The sequence below is a fragment of the Xenopus laevis genome, chromosome 3L (genome assembly GCF_017654675.1).
Source record: "Xenopus laevis strain J_2021 chromosome 3L, Xenopus_laevis_v10.1, whole genome shotgun sequence".
Taxonomy (NCBI): Eukaryota; Metazoa; Chordata; class Amphibia; order Anura; family Pipidae; genus Xenopus; species Xenopus laevis.
This window is the reverse complement of record NC_054375.1, coordinates 98,991,096-99,009,356: the sequence shown is the minus strand read 5'-3', so window position 1 is coordinate 99,009,356 and position 18,261 is coordinate 98,991,096. Positions and strand designations below refer to the sequence as shown.

Genomic DNA, 18,261 nt, shown 5'->3' with positions numbered 1-18,261 from the left:
GCAGGGTGAGGAGAAAGAAGCCCTTTCTGAGCTCATGCCACAAATAGATGTATGCAAAAGCTCATTTAGACAAGCCACAGTAATTTTGGAACAACGTGCTTTGGACTGATAAGACAAAAATTGAGTTATTTGGTCATAACAAAAAGTGCTTTGCATGGCGGAAGAAGAACACCTGCTACCTACTGTCAAAGTTGGTGGAGGTTCCATCATGCTGTGTGGCTAGTTCAGGGACTGGGGCCCTTGTTAAAGTTGAGGGTCGGTGAATTCAACCCAATTTTTCAGGATAATGTTCAGGCATCAGTCACAAAGTTGAAGTTACACAGGGGTTGGATATTCCAACAAGAAAATGACCCTAAACACACTTCGAAATCTACAAAGGCATTTATGCAGAGGGAGAAGTACAATATTCTGGATTGGCCGTCACAGTCCCCCGACTTGAATATCATCGAAAATCTATGGGATGATTTGAAGCAGGCTGTCCATGCTTGGCAGCTCACAAATTTAACTGAACTGGAGAGATTTTCTATGGATGAATGGTCAAAAATACTACCATCCAGAATCCAGACACTCATCAAAGGCTATAGGAGGTGTCTAGAGGCTGTTACATTTGCGAAAGGAGGCTCAATTAAGTATTGATGTAATATCTCTGTTGGGGTACCGACATTTATGCACCTGTCTAATTTTGTTATGATGCATATTTTCTGTTAATCCAATAAACTTTATGTCACTGCTGAACATGCCTTTACATCTGCTAGGAAAGGAAGCCCCCTAAAAGATATATTGGATCTAACTGTCAATGACTATCTGACACCCAACTGCTGCATGAAGACTGAATGAAGAGAAACAGATACTGAGAGAGGGATAGTGAACATAAACTTGATTATTTCAGAAACAATGCAGAATATTTAATTTATTGTTTTTAGAAAGTTTTGATTTCAGTATGATGAAGCTTATATTCATTTTTAGTTTTTGCTATAGTTCCCCTTTAGATAGTTTCAATATAGTTTTGAACACAATCAATAAATCGTTCATTACCTACCTCTCTTGGTACGTAATCCCATAACCAGATTGCACTAATGAAGAAAAAAATCCTTAAATGGATAGTGAAGTCTCCTTCTATGCAGTTTCAGTGAAGGTTTTCTTGACACCTGCAGCATTCCAAATGGAAAGCATTAATTATCAGAAACATGTATATATCAACTAGTATACAATTGGAGTTGTTAGTGTTCTACACTTTAGATTCAAGACAATAACCTTAATCAGCAAACCCCTTTTAAGATCATCCTATTATTTAAAAAAAATTAGGTTATGCTTTTGTAAACTCTATTATACTTGGCTTAATCTAACATCCTATTCAGAGCTGCCAACTTAATAACATTCTTATAAATAAATTAGATACGCTGTACTTAAATAACTACCTATTTCCAGTAGCTCCTTTATATTTTAATCTAATTGTCGACACTATTGTGGGATTACAGTTATACAACCCAAACACAACCCAAAGGGGGCAGTACTATTCCTTATAATGAATCGGAAATGGTGAAGGAAGCCATAGACTGCAGAGCTCTGCTGCTTAGTGCTTTATTGTACACACGACATGTTTCGGATCACGTGAACCCTTCCTCAAGTGTAACAATCACATGGTCAAAAAACATCTTATAGCCTTAATTACCACACAGTGCTCCTCCTCCCACCAATTATCTCTTAGTCCAAAGAAAACCGTAAAATGTGTAAAAAATCTGTAGAAAATGTAAAAAGTCCAGGAAATCCCCAGTGAACAGGTGGTGTCCAAGTACCCAAGTTTCATGTCCTCAAATTCAATCTGCAATAAAATCCAACATCACCTTATTCATTGCAAGACAGGCAACCCCCCCTATTGTTTGATTAAAAACAATTCAATATAAGCATATACACATGAACGGTGGTACTATCCATTTCTGGATCTACCTGTCCTATTAATCGGAAACTACATGCATAACTGTGCCTTTCCACAATAGTTCTGGTTAAATACATTGTTTTAATATTTACACATTACTATACTATTCACGTATTATGGCAATAGCTTTTTCCCTACCCCCAGCTGAGAGGATAGGCATCATTTCAAATCAGAAACAGACAAGATTATAACATTACATTTCTTATAAAAAGCATTTTAACCTCCAGGCGTCATTAAGACCTACTGGGGCAAGTGAATTAAATTTTGAAATCCATTTGGCTTCACGTTGTAGCATCTTTTGCTTGAAATTACCACCTCGATTTAATGGTTGTACTACCTCGAGGACCACCCATTTCAGTTGCCAGTGGCTGTTTTGCCTCATTAAAATGTCGGGCTACTGTTGTATCTGTTTGAGATCCTTTTTTAGAATTCCTTCTATCCCCTTTATGCTCCTTAATCCTAGTTTTCACATTTCTCATTGTCTGTCCCACATAGACTAGGCCACACGGGCACTTCAGCATATACATGACCCCTTTAGAGTCACATGTGGCAGTCGTTCAAAATTAGTTTCTTTCCTTGAGTGGGATGATTTATACTTGTCCGTTTAATTATCGAAGCACAGCACACAAAATTAAAGCACGGAAAAGTACCCTTTTTTTGTACTCCCAGGAACCTGTTTTTTTTTTCTAAAGGTAATTCTGATGGGCAAAATAAGTCCCTGATACGCATTCCCTTCCTATAGAAAAACCAAGGGTGTTCCTTAAATAATTTGCCAAAAGTCTTATCACGTTGGATGACTGGCCAATATTTCTTTATGACCTTCTCTATACTTTTACTGTGCCTCACATATTTAGACACAAACTACGGTTGTCATTCTGTTTAACCTGTTGATTTTTATATAACAATTCTTTTCTTTTCCAAAAAAATCTGCACAGGCACATGAAATAGGCTACACTAGACCCATCCTGTTTGTCTAACTACTGCTATTTCTCTCTTTTACCGCTAGCCTCAACTTCTGGAACGTCTTGTCCTTTCCCGTATTAACTGTGAATCTGCTGGACCCTATGCAGTCTGGCTTTCGACCTGCACACTCCTCTGAGACTACCTTATGTAGAGTTGTAAATAATCTCCAGACTGCTAAAGCCAAAGGGCATTACTCTATTCTCATTCTCCTGGACTTATCTTCTGCTTATACGGTTAACCATTCTGTTTTTATTTAAATTCTACATTCAATCGTTATCCATGATCAAGCTGCATCTTGGTTCTCCTCCTATCTTTCTGACCGCTCCTTCTCTGTTACTTTTGCAAACAACTCCTCTGCCCCTGTTCATCTTAATGTGGGGGTGCCTCAGGGTTCTGTACTTGGTCCTCTGTTGTTCTCCTTGTACCCTATCTCTTTAGGAGACCAGATATCTTTTGGCCTTTAAATATCACTTGTATGCCGATGACATCCATATATATTTAGACACCCCCTCACTAACAGAGGTTCAGACCCAGATCGCAGACTGCTTAGTAGCTATCTCTTCCTGGATGAACCAACAACACCTCAAGCTCAACTTAGCCAAGACAGAGCTCATGGTCCTTTCACCATTACTATTGATGGCATGACCATTAACCCTATTAACTCAGCACACTGCTTGGGGGTCATCTTTGAAAAGTCCCTCTCCTTCTCTAAGCATATTAATAATACTGCCAAAACTTGTTGCTTCTTTCTCCACAATATAGCTAAGATACACCCATTTCTTTCACAAACAACAGCATAAACATTAATCCATGCCCCTAACTTATCCAGTTTAGACTATTCTCCTACTAAGCGGTCTTTCTGACTCCCATCTCTCTCCCCTCGAATCAATCTTAAACTCTGCTACCAGGATCCTTCTGCTCTCTCTTAAAAGGGAACCTGCTCAACATAAACTACAATCCTAAGCAGCCTACATTCCTGGTCGTCTTCTCCGCTCCTCTCAGAGCCACCTTCTCTTCACAATATCCACATCTCCTCTCAACCCCTTCTATCTTGCTGCTTCTTACCTCTGGAATTCCATCCCTGAATTTCTCCGTAAGGAACCTTCTCTCAGTCTCTTCAAGTACCTTTTGGAGCACTAGAACATTGGTCCTGTACCTACTGGACTATGCCTTACCTTGTGCACTTTTTCATCTCCAATTTGTGGCTGTATGTTAGCCTCTGACCCACTTAGACTATAAGCTCTACAGAGCAGGGACTTCCCACTGTATCTCACCACATAGCACTTTGTCCCGATATGAGCTCTGTACATATTCATTGTGTGATTTGTCTTCGTGTGTGTATAATATATATACACAGTATATATGTTGTACTTGTATGCATTGTACAGCGTTGCGGCTCCTTAACAGTGCTTTACAAATAAAGTTATTCATACATACATAAAAAACGGCTTCCTGGTGGACCACGAAGCATGTGCATAAATGGGTGGACATTCCTTTTTAAAGGTGGCCATGAATTACCTTAAAGGGAACCCGTCACCCAAAAAAATATTCATAATCCTATTTTATCACATTAGACAAGCAAAATGAACTTTAATTACACTATAAAAATTATTTGAATCTCGTTTCCTTCAGTCTGGGAACTCATAATTACAGTAAGCAGGCAGGCGCCATTTTGTGGAGACTGTTATTAAGACAAGCCTTGCATCATCTCAGAATCTTGTTTGTGCACCAAAATGGGGGACCTGATGTCCATCCCCATGCCCTGGCTACAAAATTAAATGGTTAAGAGAACGGGGGAATGTGGGAAGGGCAGTGACATCTAGGAAGTGCTGAATGGAAAGTGAAAGTAATTGTCTGCCCCGCATCTAAGCCTAAGGCATAGAGGAGGGGCAGACAATATTTGATTGACAGCCGAGATTTTTAAATGAGCTTACAACAGCTATGAATGCTTTAATAAAAAATGGAAATTGTATTTCATGTTTAATTTGAAAAGGACTTAACAGCTACACATAAAGGATCCCTTGCAAAAAAGTTATACAGTTAGCAGTGCTGTAAAGTCTCAGCATTAAAATATATCTTTGTTTCGCCTCACTATCCATATAAACAATAATGTAGACACACAAAAGATAAATCCATGAAACATTCTGTGGCTCCTGCATTTATCAAGGCTTGGATATGGAAACAAATATGAAACAAAGATGGCAGAAAAGTATTTTCATTTTTCATGTACAGCAGAGTGTACACAAGTAGCACTATATACAGTATAAATGTCTTTTTTTCTGCTACTATATCCAACTAGCTGATGGTTTATATGCTCCCACTGTAGTAAGAGTTGGATGTAACATGTTTGCTGCATCGAGTGGAAGAGTTTACTAGTCAGTGGGCACAAGTATTTGATGTATAGTGGGAGACATGGCAAATGATTTCAGTTTGGCACATGTACAGTACATGCTAATGTAGATTAGAGAGATACTATTAAATTTTTCACAATGTTTATATCAGCAAGCCTACTTTTTTTTTATCCAATCACAGTTCAAAACTCAACCCACAATTAGGTGGGGCTTTGTGAAAATGGTTGAGAAATCTCGCTCAACATGTTTATCACTCACTCAGTTGCTCAACCTTATAGCCTCAGAGTGAACAGAGTGATCCCAATAAGGTGCCCATAATACAAATTAAATCTGATTTTCCCAAAGACACTTATCAACTATACACATTGTAAATAGGTTTGTAGAATCATAAGATACATTTAAGGGCTTTTTTCTGTAAACCATTTTGTAGTGAAGATATTGCAAGATGCCTATTTTATCACAATTATTAGGTTTTTATCCCAGTGGTTTGTGTTCCATCTATTACATCCAACAAAATCTGACAATCTTTTGTATAAATGACCCCTTAATGGAATCCTGTCATCGGAAAACATGTTTTTTTTCATAACGCATCAGTTAATAGTGCTACTCCAGCAGAATTCTGCACTGAAATTCATTTCACAAAAGAGCAAACAGATTTTTTTATATTCAATTTTGAAATCTGACATGGGGCTAGACATTTTGTCAATTTCCCAGCTGCCCCTGGTCATGTGACTTGTGCCTGCACTTTAGGAGAGAAATGCTTTCTGGCAGGCTGCTGTTTTCCCTTCTCAATGTAACTGAATGTGTCTCAGTGGGACATGGGTTTTTACTATTGAGTGTTGTTCTTAGATCTACCAGGCAGCTGTTATCTTGTGTTAGGGAGCGGCTATCTGCTTACCTTCCCATTGTTCTTTTGTTTGGCTGCTGGGGGGGAGGTGGGAAGGGAGGGGGGTGATATCACTCCAACTTGCAGTACAGCAGTAAAGAGTGATTGAAGTTTATCAGAGCACAAGTCACATGACCAGGGGCAGCTGGGAAATTGACAAAATGTCTAGCCCCATGTCAGATTTCAAAATTGAATATAAAACAATCTGTTTGCTCTTTTGAGAAATGGATTTCAGTGCAGAATTCTGCTGGAGCAGCACTATTAACTCATTCATTTTGAAAAAAAATTTTTTTCACATGACAGTATCCCTTTAATATGCTATTCACCAGCTAAAGGCAACTTTTCATTCAGAGAAGGTTTGGGTTATTAAAGTAACAGTAACATTAAAAAAATTAAAGTGTTTTAAAGTAATAAAAATATAATATACTGTTGCTATGAACTGGTACAACTGCTGTGTTTGCTGCAGAAACTCTAATATAGTTTATATAAACAAGCTGCTGTGTAGCCATGGGGGCAGCTGAAGTCAAAGCTGAAAAATGAGAAAAGGTACAGGATACACAGCAGATAACAAATAAGCTCTATAGTATACAATGGGAGGGATTCTTCAGAACTTATCTGCTAGCTACTGTGTATTCTGTGCTTGAATGGCTGCCCCCATGGCTACACAGCAGCTTGTTTATATAAACTATAGTAGATTTTCTGAAGCAAATACACCAGTTTTTATAGTGGATGGCAACAGTACATTATACTGTCATTGCTTCTAATTTTTTGGTGTTACTGTTCCAGTAAGTACATTTAACACCAAATTTGCTCTAAAATGGCCTTTTTATGTCAAACAGGAAGTACACTGTGTATCCATAAGCATCTAGACACGTGTGTCAAAACAACTCACTACCAAATCAAAGTTAACAATGACTATGTAGATTCATTCATTCATCCAGGTCATGGTATATCTAGTAAAGGTAAATCTAAAAACAACTGGACTTGCTGTGTAATTACATAGCAAGTCCAGTTGTTTTTAGATTTACCTATACTAGATAAAAGGTAAGAGTATGAAACTGGTCTTCCCTTTGCTGCTCTAACACTTTTTGCTCTTCTGGGAAGGTTTTCCCACTAGCGGTTGAGCACTGATGTTCAAGTCAGTATTCAAATTCATCCCACAGGTGTTCAATTTGGTTGAGGTCAGGGCTTTGTTAAGGCCATTTGGTTTCTTTAACTCTAATCAGCGAAAGCATTCTCTATGGACCTAGCTTTATGCAGGGTGGCTTTATTGTGCTTTAACAGGTAAAAGCCTTCTCCAAACTGCTGACACAAAATAGGAAGCACAGAATTGTCAAGAATATCGCTGTATAATATAGCCATAAGCTTTGCTTTCAATGGTGGCAGGGGCCCAAACCGCGGAGAACAGCCAGAGACCACATCACGGATCAGGGTAGTGCCTCTAGTTCTGGCATCAGTACAAACACCCTTAATAAAGAAAATCAGTCCTAACGGTGTACTTTACTGATGTTTAAGCCTTTCCACTGAGACCTTTTGATATTTAAACATTGCATATTGCCAGTATACATAAATCACATATAAGAAAGAAAAAAAAACGCACCAGCCCAGGGTCCTTGGCAAGCACCACAGAGTGGTCTTCTTCCGCCTCATCCTTCTTCGCTACCCTTCAACAATTAAGTGAAAAGGATGCCTTTTTATTTATTTATTTATTGTTTAATAAAGTTCAGCTTTTTAACTCCGTTGTGCACACACACCTGTGCAGGAAAAAAAAGCAGGAAGAGGACCACTCCATTGTGATTGCTGATAGGAACTCCAGCCAGATGCACGTTTTCTGCTAACAGGAGCAACAACCTGGGGAACCTAACTTTTGGCACCCCCAATTTCTTCTCCTTTTAAGGTGATATAAGGTCACCTAATAGAAGATTAATTATCAATTTTCCAATAACATTTATTAAAAAAAAGTCAAGGGTTTTTAAAGTTACTTGCAAACGTATCTGCAACTGAAAGTAATAGGTCTGTCCCTTTCTTGTTCTTTTGAGAAAAAATGTAGCAAAATCAGCTGGTTTCTGCTACACAGTTTCAAATCAGGGTCACCAGGGCAAACAATAGCAAGGGACAAACGGATGCATACAATAGTAATTACATTTACAATTTACTTTTAAAAAAGCATTAAAACTGTGAACCAGACAGCAGCTTTGAATGACTTACTTTATAAGGCACATTTTTTCTTGTTTACATCCCCTTTAAGACATGTGAATGTGCTTGTTAGAAGTATTACCTCCATTGTCTTATTGGATGATATAATGCATACCACCATCTTTATGATGAAAGGAAAGTATACCCAAAATTAAGGCATTTCTCAGGATCAGCACAGAAGATAAAACTTGCAGAAAGGAAACCTCTTACCTATTCCCTAGTGACTGAACACGAGAGACAGGGGATGGAGTAACTATGGTAAGAACAAACACTTAATGATCTTACAATATAAGCAGCCAGTGAAGGAATCTGGAGGTTGTAGTTGTGGAATGGGTAGAGAGAAATGGTGCTTATGCTCTAAAAATATGTAGCGTCTCCTTCCAACATTGTGTGTGTGAGACAGGACTGCAGTCAGTATTTTCAGAACAGACAAGTTCAGATGTGTAGGATGCATTATAGAAAAGCAAGTTCAGGCACTTTTAGCCAAAAACACCCAACACATCATAAATCATTAATAACAAGCTTTTGTGGCAAATACACTGAAAATAAACAAAAAGCAATTTAAATATTCAAATCAAAGTCTTAAATGTTACACTTTTATTGGAAAAATACTCAAACATCAGAGTAATGTCAGCATTTAAATATATTTAGCTGATGGATAAACAAGGATTTGAAATGAAAAGTGCCCTATTGTACTGACACCATAAAACATATAATACTGAAAAACGCTCTAATGTAGGAAGAAGAAACTACACATTTTTGAAGTTCATTCATCCTTCATTTTTGGGTATACTTTCACTTTATATTTAGAGCTGAAAAGGCAACTATTAAAGTGGCAATTTAAAGCCACAGAGCTTTCATCTACTCCACCAATCATAAAAGATGTTTAGAAATACTCACCAGTGAAAAGATCATGACATGTTGCACTGTGGAAAAGTGCACCAGCTTTCACTTTCAAAAACAACACAACTGTTGCAGTATAAATAAAATATTATTAGCAGCTCAAGAATATTGCCCTATGTTCATTATTGCATTTTCTACTTAAGCTTCAACAATGCTTTAGGTTTTGCAACGCTTGCTGCAGTGAAAATATTAATCGTACAAACCCCTGTGATTGTCAGTTATCACTTCCAGCCCAAACATAACAAGCAACTCTCCTGGGTTAAATTAGATTTTTTTTTTTTTTTTAAAGAAATGTCCAATGTTATAAAAAAATGTCCAAAAGTTATTTTAACTTTTGTTTCATCAAAAACATATATATCATACCAAATCTTTACTTTATTTACAATGTGTTTAAAAAAAGGGGTCAGAAAAAAAAAATTAAGTTGGGTTGGAAAAGAAAAATAAAACACACTGACAGACAGTCAAGGGAAGAAATATATATATATATATATATATATATATATATATATATATATATATATATATATATATATATATATATATATATATATATATATACTAAAACCACACTTTTCAACAGACTCCCTTTGGTAAAAACTGTAATAAAGGAGGGTGTGGCTCTCTGAGATGTCCCTTTCCCCATTACTATGTTACAAAGACATCTAACATAAAACTAATGATACTTGTTATAAAATAATATGCAATATGGGGTACAGGAACTTAATCAAATGGACCTTCGTTGACGTTATGTACACGCATGTATTTACAGAAGGGTGGCAAAGAGGATTTACAGGGACGAAATGGCAGGAAGGTCGGACATTTTCAGTAACACTGTACCATTTCTCCAGTCAGAGGATTAAATATTCCTCTGGCAGAAGAAGAGGTTCATAAATTCTCTATGTAAGGTTTGAGGCCTAGTCATGCCTTTGATGGTCATCCTTCTGGTTTAGACAGCAGGCAATGCTCTTCAGATTAATCTCATTAAGAGTTCTCAGGGTTTTTTTTTAATGTATTCCTCTCCAGTTTAAAAATGTTATGGGGTTTTGAAGGCTGCCCCATACTTGACTCTATACTTATTTATGTCCACAAAGTGCAGGATCTCAGAGTCTCTACTAGTGGTACAAGGCACCATTCCCTCAACACCCTCCCCCATCAGCCATTTTCGGGTTTCAGAGGCCATTTCATGGCTAACATGTTCAAGATTCCATTTTCTCAGCCAGGACTGGAAGCGCTGGTGCAATCGTTTACTCACTCGTTCGTGGGACTGTAAAGAAAGCAACAATTCAGGGAAATTATGACAAAAACAAGATATACAGAGTCATGTCACAGTCAATTATACCAATGATGTCTGGTTTGATTTCAATTGAAATGTAACGAGGTCCCCCAGTATTAATGAAGATGTATGTGTACATTACACTTTCACAAAAGGTAATTTGAAATTAACTGGTGTGTCATCCCCCATTTGCACAAGACTATTTCATTAGCAAAAAACTTGAATTTTAACCAAAGCACCAATACCTGCAAGTTTTTATTCTGGAGGAATTAAACAGGATGCCAGTTTATAGAACAATATACATTTAAGAAAGAGGTTACATTTGCTTTAAAGCCTTTAGTTTTGATTGATTATCCTATAACCTGATGATTACCTAGTAAGTTTGATTGATTACCCTATAACCTGATGATTACCTAGTAAGTTTGAAACAGAGCTAATATTAGCCGCAGAAAAGGTCATCTTTAACCTAGGCTTTGCGGAAAATTACCCTTATTATACCCTTATATAAATTAAGTTTCTGTTTTTGTTAACTTGTGTAAATTTTAACAAATTTTAACAATTTTAAGAATATCTGCAATTGGTGTTCATTTGTTATGTTTTTTTTAAATTATTTACATTTTGTGTACTGCAGCTCTTGGGCTTAGAATTTACACTGGCTTATCAACAATAACTTTTATATTGCTCAAATGTAATAACTGGATGAATGCAATGCTTTCCAGAAGAATGCTTAAATGTATGAAGCATAGGTAAAAGCCATCCCTCTGCCTCATATAAGGCACTGTATAAAACAACGGCACACATACATGATATTACATCAGACAAATGATGGAGATAGCTTTGTCTTTTACCCCCACCTTCCTACTTACAACCAGCATTATTATCAAGTGTTCACAAAGAACTAGAGTCCTGCGCGGAACCAATTTCTAAGACCTGGACCCGACCTGAACCCGCATATTTAGCCACGTTGATCCGCTACCCGACCCAGACCCGCAACTGCCTTATCCGCAACCTGACACACCACCATCAAACAGGAAGTGATGTGCTGCGAACCGGAAGTGACGTCATCAAAAGTGGGCGGGACAGAAACACGTTTTGTAAAACTTTTAAAGGCGTAAAATATAGACAATATTACATAAGATAAGACATTTAGATGAGACCCGCAACCCGACCCGCAGAGCAGCAGGTATACGTGCACCTGAAAATCATCCCCTCCTTCCGCAGGGTGCCTGCTTTTTTTCCCGGGTAACCCGCGGGTACACGACCCGCTGCAGGACTCTACAAATAACATCACAAAATGGTGGTTCAAAGTAAAGAATACAAAAAGGCAGTATTTATGCCAGTTTATGTGCCAATCATCGATTATGAGAATACTTGGAAGCAGCACCTTATAAAGAGGGCTTCCCAGAAGGTTGGGGATGTTGACAATTGTGCACATTTCAAGAGGAGGTACATGGTATTGTGCTCCTTTGGACAGGAAGCAGAATAATGTAACTTTACTTATAATTATAGCAAGAAATAAAAACTATTCCTATTTCCTAATGAAATCAATAAGCAAAAAGTATAGGGTGGCTCCAGCCCTATTCATTGAGATCATGCCCCCTTGAATAATCCCTGTAGATCTGTCTAGAATCTTATTTTGCCAGAAGGAAACAAGGAAGTCAAAAAGTTAGAATAAAATACACTGTGATTCAAGCACAATACGTTCAAGATAAATAAAAGCAATGTTTTGTGCACAACACATCGCGGATATGTGTCATTGACAAAATAGCAATTGCACTTCAGTAAAACGGATACTTTGCCTCTCAATAAAACATTTTTGTATAAGCTGGATTCAAATAACTAGTATATTATAGGCAACAAATAAATAATGCTCTCTAAGAAAAAAGGTAAGTAGAACTAATTTACAGAGGTAGCCTCCATTTTAGTATCCTATGTTACTAATCTTTCATTATATTCAACTCCCATGCTGCCATATTTACAACTGTGATCTACTTGCATGGACTTTTACGAACACTACTTCCCTGTATGGGCTTTTGATGTGACATCTGTTTTGGTTTGGCTGCCCTCAGAACTTCATGCCCCCCCACCCCCAAAAATAAATCACACCAGCCTTTTTGTGCATTGATAAATTACCTGCTGTGCCCGCAGCAGCGCAGTACGCCGATACATGTAGTCCTCGGATTTTATTACATAGACCATCTTGTAAGAATTCAGTTTAAACTTGCACTGAAGCTTATCAAGGCTCTCCAAGTTCTCCAGTGCGCGCTTTCCACTTCCATCTTTCTCTTGCTGCTCTCTGCCCCTCTGGCATTTTCTTATTCTGCGCAGGTTCCTAAGCAAGAACACAACACAAACAAAGTGTGATGCAGTGTTTTACATTACTTACAAAACCATTACTCCACCCCCTAGAATAAAAAAAGTCACATTTGGAAAGATTTCTTAACTTAAAGGATAAGTACTTAAAGGATAAGTAAGCCTTTTATTTTTAAAATCACCTAAAATTACTCTATTACTCTAAAATTACTCTGGTAAATTAATGGAGGGAGAAATGTATGCTATTCTGGGTGCCGTTTAGACTCATTTTAGAGAGAGAAAATAAAGGTTTACTTATTCTTTAAGGGTACCTTTTTAAGTTTGCATTCATCAAAACACTCACCTAGGCAAGAACACAGGTTTCTGTGCAAGGTGCTCTCGAAGTTCTGGTGAAGTGGAGTCACAGTTCATGTACCTCTCAATGTAATCAGACCAACGCTGCAAGAAATATTCGCAAGGTTAATGTTTGAATTTGAGATACGAAAACAGATCATATAAACCAGCTGGGACTAGAAGGAATAATAAAAATGCACCACAGTAGCAATCCATCCACATTAAAGTATAGATTTGTCTAACTATAAAGTATATTTAATGCATATAGTGCCATGATATAACTTAATTCCAGGAACCCTAGAGACATACGCCTGGCACACCATAAAACTAAGTCAGGAAAACAGGAATCATTATTACTGCTACAGCAGATAAACAGGAATAATCACTATTACTACAGAAAATGAACAGGGTATTGTCTTCAAAGAAAACAACTTATTGTAGATACTATATCCCTTCCAGTTAAAAAAATTAATATTAAGTAATATTATTGCATCTAAATTACTATTGTTTTGGTCATGCAACCAATGACAATCCACCACCACCACTAGGCAATGACTCCAATCCATACTGTGTACAGATGCATTGGCTTCAGTTTCTGACAATCATACAGAACAATAGCACACCATCCGTTCATATGGACAGTCATGTTTTTCTGCTTGGCCTGCAGGATGGATACCATGCAAGGCTGAATAGTTTATGAGCACTCAAACTGGAATATTAATGTTTGGAGACGAGAGAGATTTAAAAAGAAAAATCTGGTCTTTTTGATTGCATCGTGTTACATAATGGTAACATACTTATACAAACCAAGTTTGTTCTCTGAGCTTGATATGGCATTAAACAGCCCAGCTTTTAGTTATAAAAGTCAGACATCGGAGAGAGAATGGCCTGGCTGCGGAAGCTACTTCAAACACTGACATATATGATAAGAACATAACATACATCCCAATACTCAATCAACATAAGGAAAAATAAGGAAGCAAAACATAAATGGAAGTTTTTTAATTAATTCTAGGTTACTATGGGTGTCATTTTGTCACCATGATTATAATTGCAGCAGCAAAAGGTAGGATTTATTGTGGCCAGCTTCCTATAATTTCTGTATATTAGACCAGCAGTTTGACATATTCCATGGATGTTGCAACTTCCGTTAATGGTAATTGGAGGTGTGGTATGTCAAGTCATTTGTCAAAACTGGTTATTTTTCTGGTTACTGAAGAAGACACTGCTCATTAAGAAATGACACGTCTACTGGTCTATACTAGCTAAATACTACCGTGTTTAAATGCAGTACATAAATGTTACAGTGATGCTAAATTCCTTAAAACAACACAAAATAATTAAGTTATCCTTCAGAATGACTTTAAATAAGGGTCTATTACCCTCACTGCTATAAAGTTTGTGTTTGCAATCACTTTACAGCTTATAGATTATTCCGTTGTTTGAATATTTGTATGAAGATGAATTAATAAAAAAGGATCAGCAAAAACAATGGGTATTTTTTAAAATGAACAGAGAAAAAGTAAAGGGACAGTGGGTTCAGAAGAGATGCATCTCAGAAAGACCCAACATCAGGGCCAGAACTAAGGGTAGGCTTGACACATACCTCTTCTACCTACCCCTAGTTCGGCCTTCTGTTAATTGAAGCTGTATTACGATGCCCCCCCACCATGTCTTCACCACTGCACATTGTATCCCTCATGCATCACTAACTGCCCCCCCCCTCAATGATCGGGACTTGCCTTGGTTGTCACATACACTGGGCCCAGCACTGCCTTAAAATAAAACTAAATCCTTTTATATAGAAAAGCCCCCATCCCCAATTGCATCTTCCACACTCCCAAAAGGGTTCATAAAAAGCAGACATGTGCAGCAGGGTTAGGAACTGTCACATTGGATCACAAGCCATCCTGTCAGAGCCTCCAACTGCTGTGACAGACATCCAGGTGCATGCTCAATAAAAACCGACCTGGTCTGTGGCATTCTTCGTTGATGACAGCAGTGGAGGCTTTGAAAGAATGGGACAGAGTCAAACGGAGGATGGCAGCACTGCTGCATTGCTCTGCACTGGGCCTTCAGGTGTCTCAGAATCTTGCGTGAAAACTAAAATGTTATCTATTGGCATCAGCTGTTAAGTAAGAGGTACATTTCTAGTGCTTCAACTTACGTGTTTGTACATGATCCCATAGAGGGAGCACAATTCTGATCTCCCCAAAAAAGCAGAGGGAAACAACAACTTATTTTCTTACCATTAGAGAAAAGGTAAAGAATACTATATATTTAATTTTTTTTAAAAGTAAATAAGCAGTCATTTTGTGTGTCTAATGGCACTAATGATAAAAACAAGACTATTGCCTGCTTACTCACCCGTTTATTTGCCCATCGGTCCATCAACCTTCTCAACAACTACTGAGTTGGGTTTGGCAAGCTATCGATCAGGCTGGCTGAAAAATCCTTTTGGATGAAAACTGCATGGTGTACATTTAGCCCTCTTTCAAAGGGTCTGCACAGGCCGCAGCTGATCTAATCATTTGCACAGGAGACCGAATCACCTGAGTGGCCCAAGTGGATAAAGATTACTCATTTGGTAAGTTCCTTAGATCATCCCAAAAAGTGCCTGTCAGTTTGATCAGTCTCTATGAAACCATTACGAGGTGCAAAAAAGTAAAAGATTGGGAATGAGGAAATACTTTGTCAGCTTATTCTCCTTTCTTTAGAATCAGCAATGATTTCACATGTCTTAAGATGGCCATATACAAACAAAACATGATGTCTGGTGAGTCACGAAGAAGTGGGCCAAATCAGCATGATCCAATTGTTTGGCCCAGAGGCCAAAGAGCAGATCCAATAGGGGAGGGGGATCTATAATGAAAAGACTGCATTCACTTCCCGACTTGGTCTTTGCAGACAAGATTTTCCAGCTTTCCTGATCGATATTTGACATTGGGCTGAACCTCAGCAACCAGAACTCTCCATGTGTATCCTGGCATTATGCCAGTTATATTTTCTTTCACAAGGGTTCTCCTATTCATGTCACTAAAGTGTACTGCTTAGTCAAAACACTAACTAGCCCAAATGTGTTTGCTAGGAAGGGTGCCCTTATTGACTTGAATGGGAAAACACCTTATAGCACCAAAAATGTGTTATTCTTATAATTGTTCTAAACAGTCACTATCGGATAAAACAAGCAAACTGCTTTACCTCTAAGTGACAGAACACAAATAGATACTAAGAGGTGTTTTAAATAGTTTTAAGGCTATTGGCCGAGCTACTGGTTTTGTTCTAGGCCCTGGTCACACGACGTTGATTCTGTTTCACTCTGTTTTTCAGGCAGGGTTGAGAGAATCAGAGTAAATGCTCTGTGTGACAAGGGCCCTTTGAAGTTGCCTGAAGCAACAGCCATCAGCTACAAGCTCTGAGCAATTTGCAGAGGGCCCTGTGTTCAACATATTCCTTACCTAAAACGCCGATTACATCAGGCCACATTATGCCAAGCAGGTGCCACTGTGGTGCATTTGCATACCAAACCCCTTGGTAATGCCACTCCAGAATGTAAGGTCCATTACTTATAAACACAGTACACAAGGTGGGTTTCTGTTGCACTTAATTTCCCTTACAATAACAATAAAAGTGAGGGAGATCTGCCATATTTCTTGTATCTACTAAAGCATTGTCCAGAGAATGCAATAATGAAGTTAAGCCAAAGCAAACAATAGGGATTTATAAATGCAATTGAACAAGTAAGTAGTAAGCGGTGGTATCCATAAAAGCAAATCATACTGTATCTATAATTAGTGTTCATTTATTTATAAACACCAACACCACCATGCAAGGGCATGTTATTACAGTAAGAATTACATCTTAATGAATGAGTGGAAACTACTAGTGGGGCAATGTAATAAATGCTATGTTAATAGAACAATAAACAATTTTTCCTCTGTGAATAAATTTGTTTTGTGAACTCAACCATTAATGGAAAAAATATTGAAATATTGTTCGAGATTTGCTCCAGTGCACATAATAAAAGGTCTTACTGAAAAACCAGTTATTTTGCACCAATAACATTATGCCACTTAAAAAATGGACAGTTGTAGAACTACTAGATTGTAAACTCAGGGCAGGGACCTCACCCCAAGCTCCCAGCACGTATTTCTTCATACAATTTATAATAACAATATTATTCATAATAACTACAGCATTTGTGTTTATGTCTTGTAAAGCACTACATACGCCTGTGGTGCTAAATAAAACACAAGTTTGCAGTGTAATGAATATTTCTACATTGTGAAACGCACTTTTTTTATTGTTAGTTTTGCTAATTATTATTGCTTACATTGTTTAAAACATACTGCCCTAAACATGTGGCTATAAAGTGGAGAATCAAGCTTAAAGGTTATCTACCCCCCCCCCCAATAAATTTATGTTAACATATTCAGAGCGCTTCCCTGAGCACTTTTGTGATATACACAACTACCAGGAGAAATACCAGGCTTTTTGTTCTAGCTAAAGTCAGCAATGCTAGAGTTAACGGACTATACAGGGAGTGCATTGACAGCTAGGGTCACAGCCTGCATAACCTTTAAAGAGAGCGGATGATCAGAAAGCCCCCAGAATAGTTAATGGATATCGTTTGCCTGATCTAGTAACCCATAGAAATCAATCCGATGTGTTTTGAAAGCAGTTGACTAGTAAACTCTGCCTACTTAACAGCTACTCAAAGTACCGTACCTTGAGTACCGTTACATTAGTCAATATTTTTCTCCATTAAAGGAGAACTAATGCTCAACAACGAATTACTATACAGTACATACACCAGAGCCCTTTAGAAGTGAAGATATGTGACTCCAAAGGTGCTCCCAGTAGCTTTCTTGTTTTTTGCCTATTTACAACACAGGCTCTGGGCTTAGGAATGGACTTACAATATATATCATATTACATTCATATTAAGCCGAACAATTAGGCAGTATAAATATATATTAAATTCATAATACTAGGATTGCACTTTTATTGAGATTCACAATACTTGGCAGCATTTAAGCCAGTGCATTCTCCATTAGTAGTGATAATCAGCCCTGTACCATGAGCTACTATGACAGACGTGCCCTCG

At 37.8% G+C, this 18,261-nt stretch overlaps 1 protein-coding gene across 4 annotated transcripts in view; it reads right to left on the bottom strand.

Moving 5' to 3' along the window:
• Window positions 1-9,869: 9,869 nt before the first annotated feature.
• sin3a.L (SIN3 transcription regulator family member A L homeolog) overlaps window positions 9,870-18,261 on the bottom strand; it is a 61,976-nt gene continuing 53,584 nt past the window's right edge. For all 4 annotated transcript variants that reach the window (XM_018252926.2, XM_018252927.2, XM_018252925.2 and 1 more), the window contains exons 19-21: window positions 13,165-13,259; window positions 12,642-12,840; window positions 9,870-10,499 (exon numbers count right to left, since the gene is read on the bottom strand). In XM_018252926.2, the coding sequence (XP_018108415.1) occupies window positions 10,269-10,499; window positions 12,642-12,840; window positions 13,165-13,259 (525 nt within the window). In that variant the 3' untranslated portion in view covers window positions 9,870-10,268. The remainder of the gene's footprint in view (window positions 10,500-12,641; window positions 12,841-13,164; window positions 13,260-18,261) is intronic.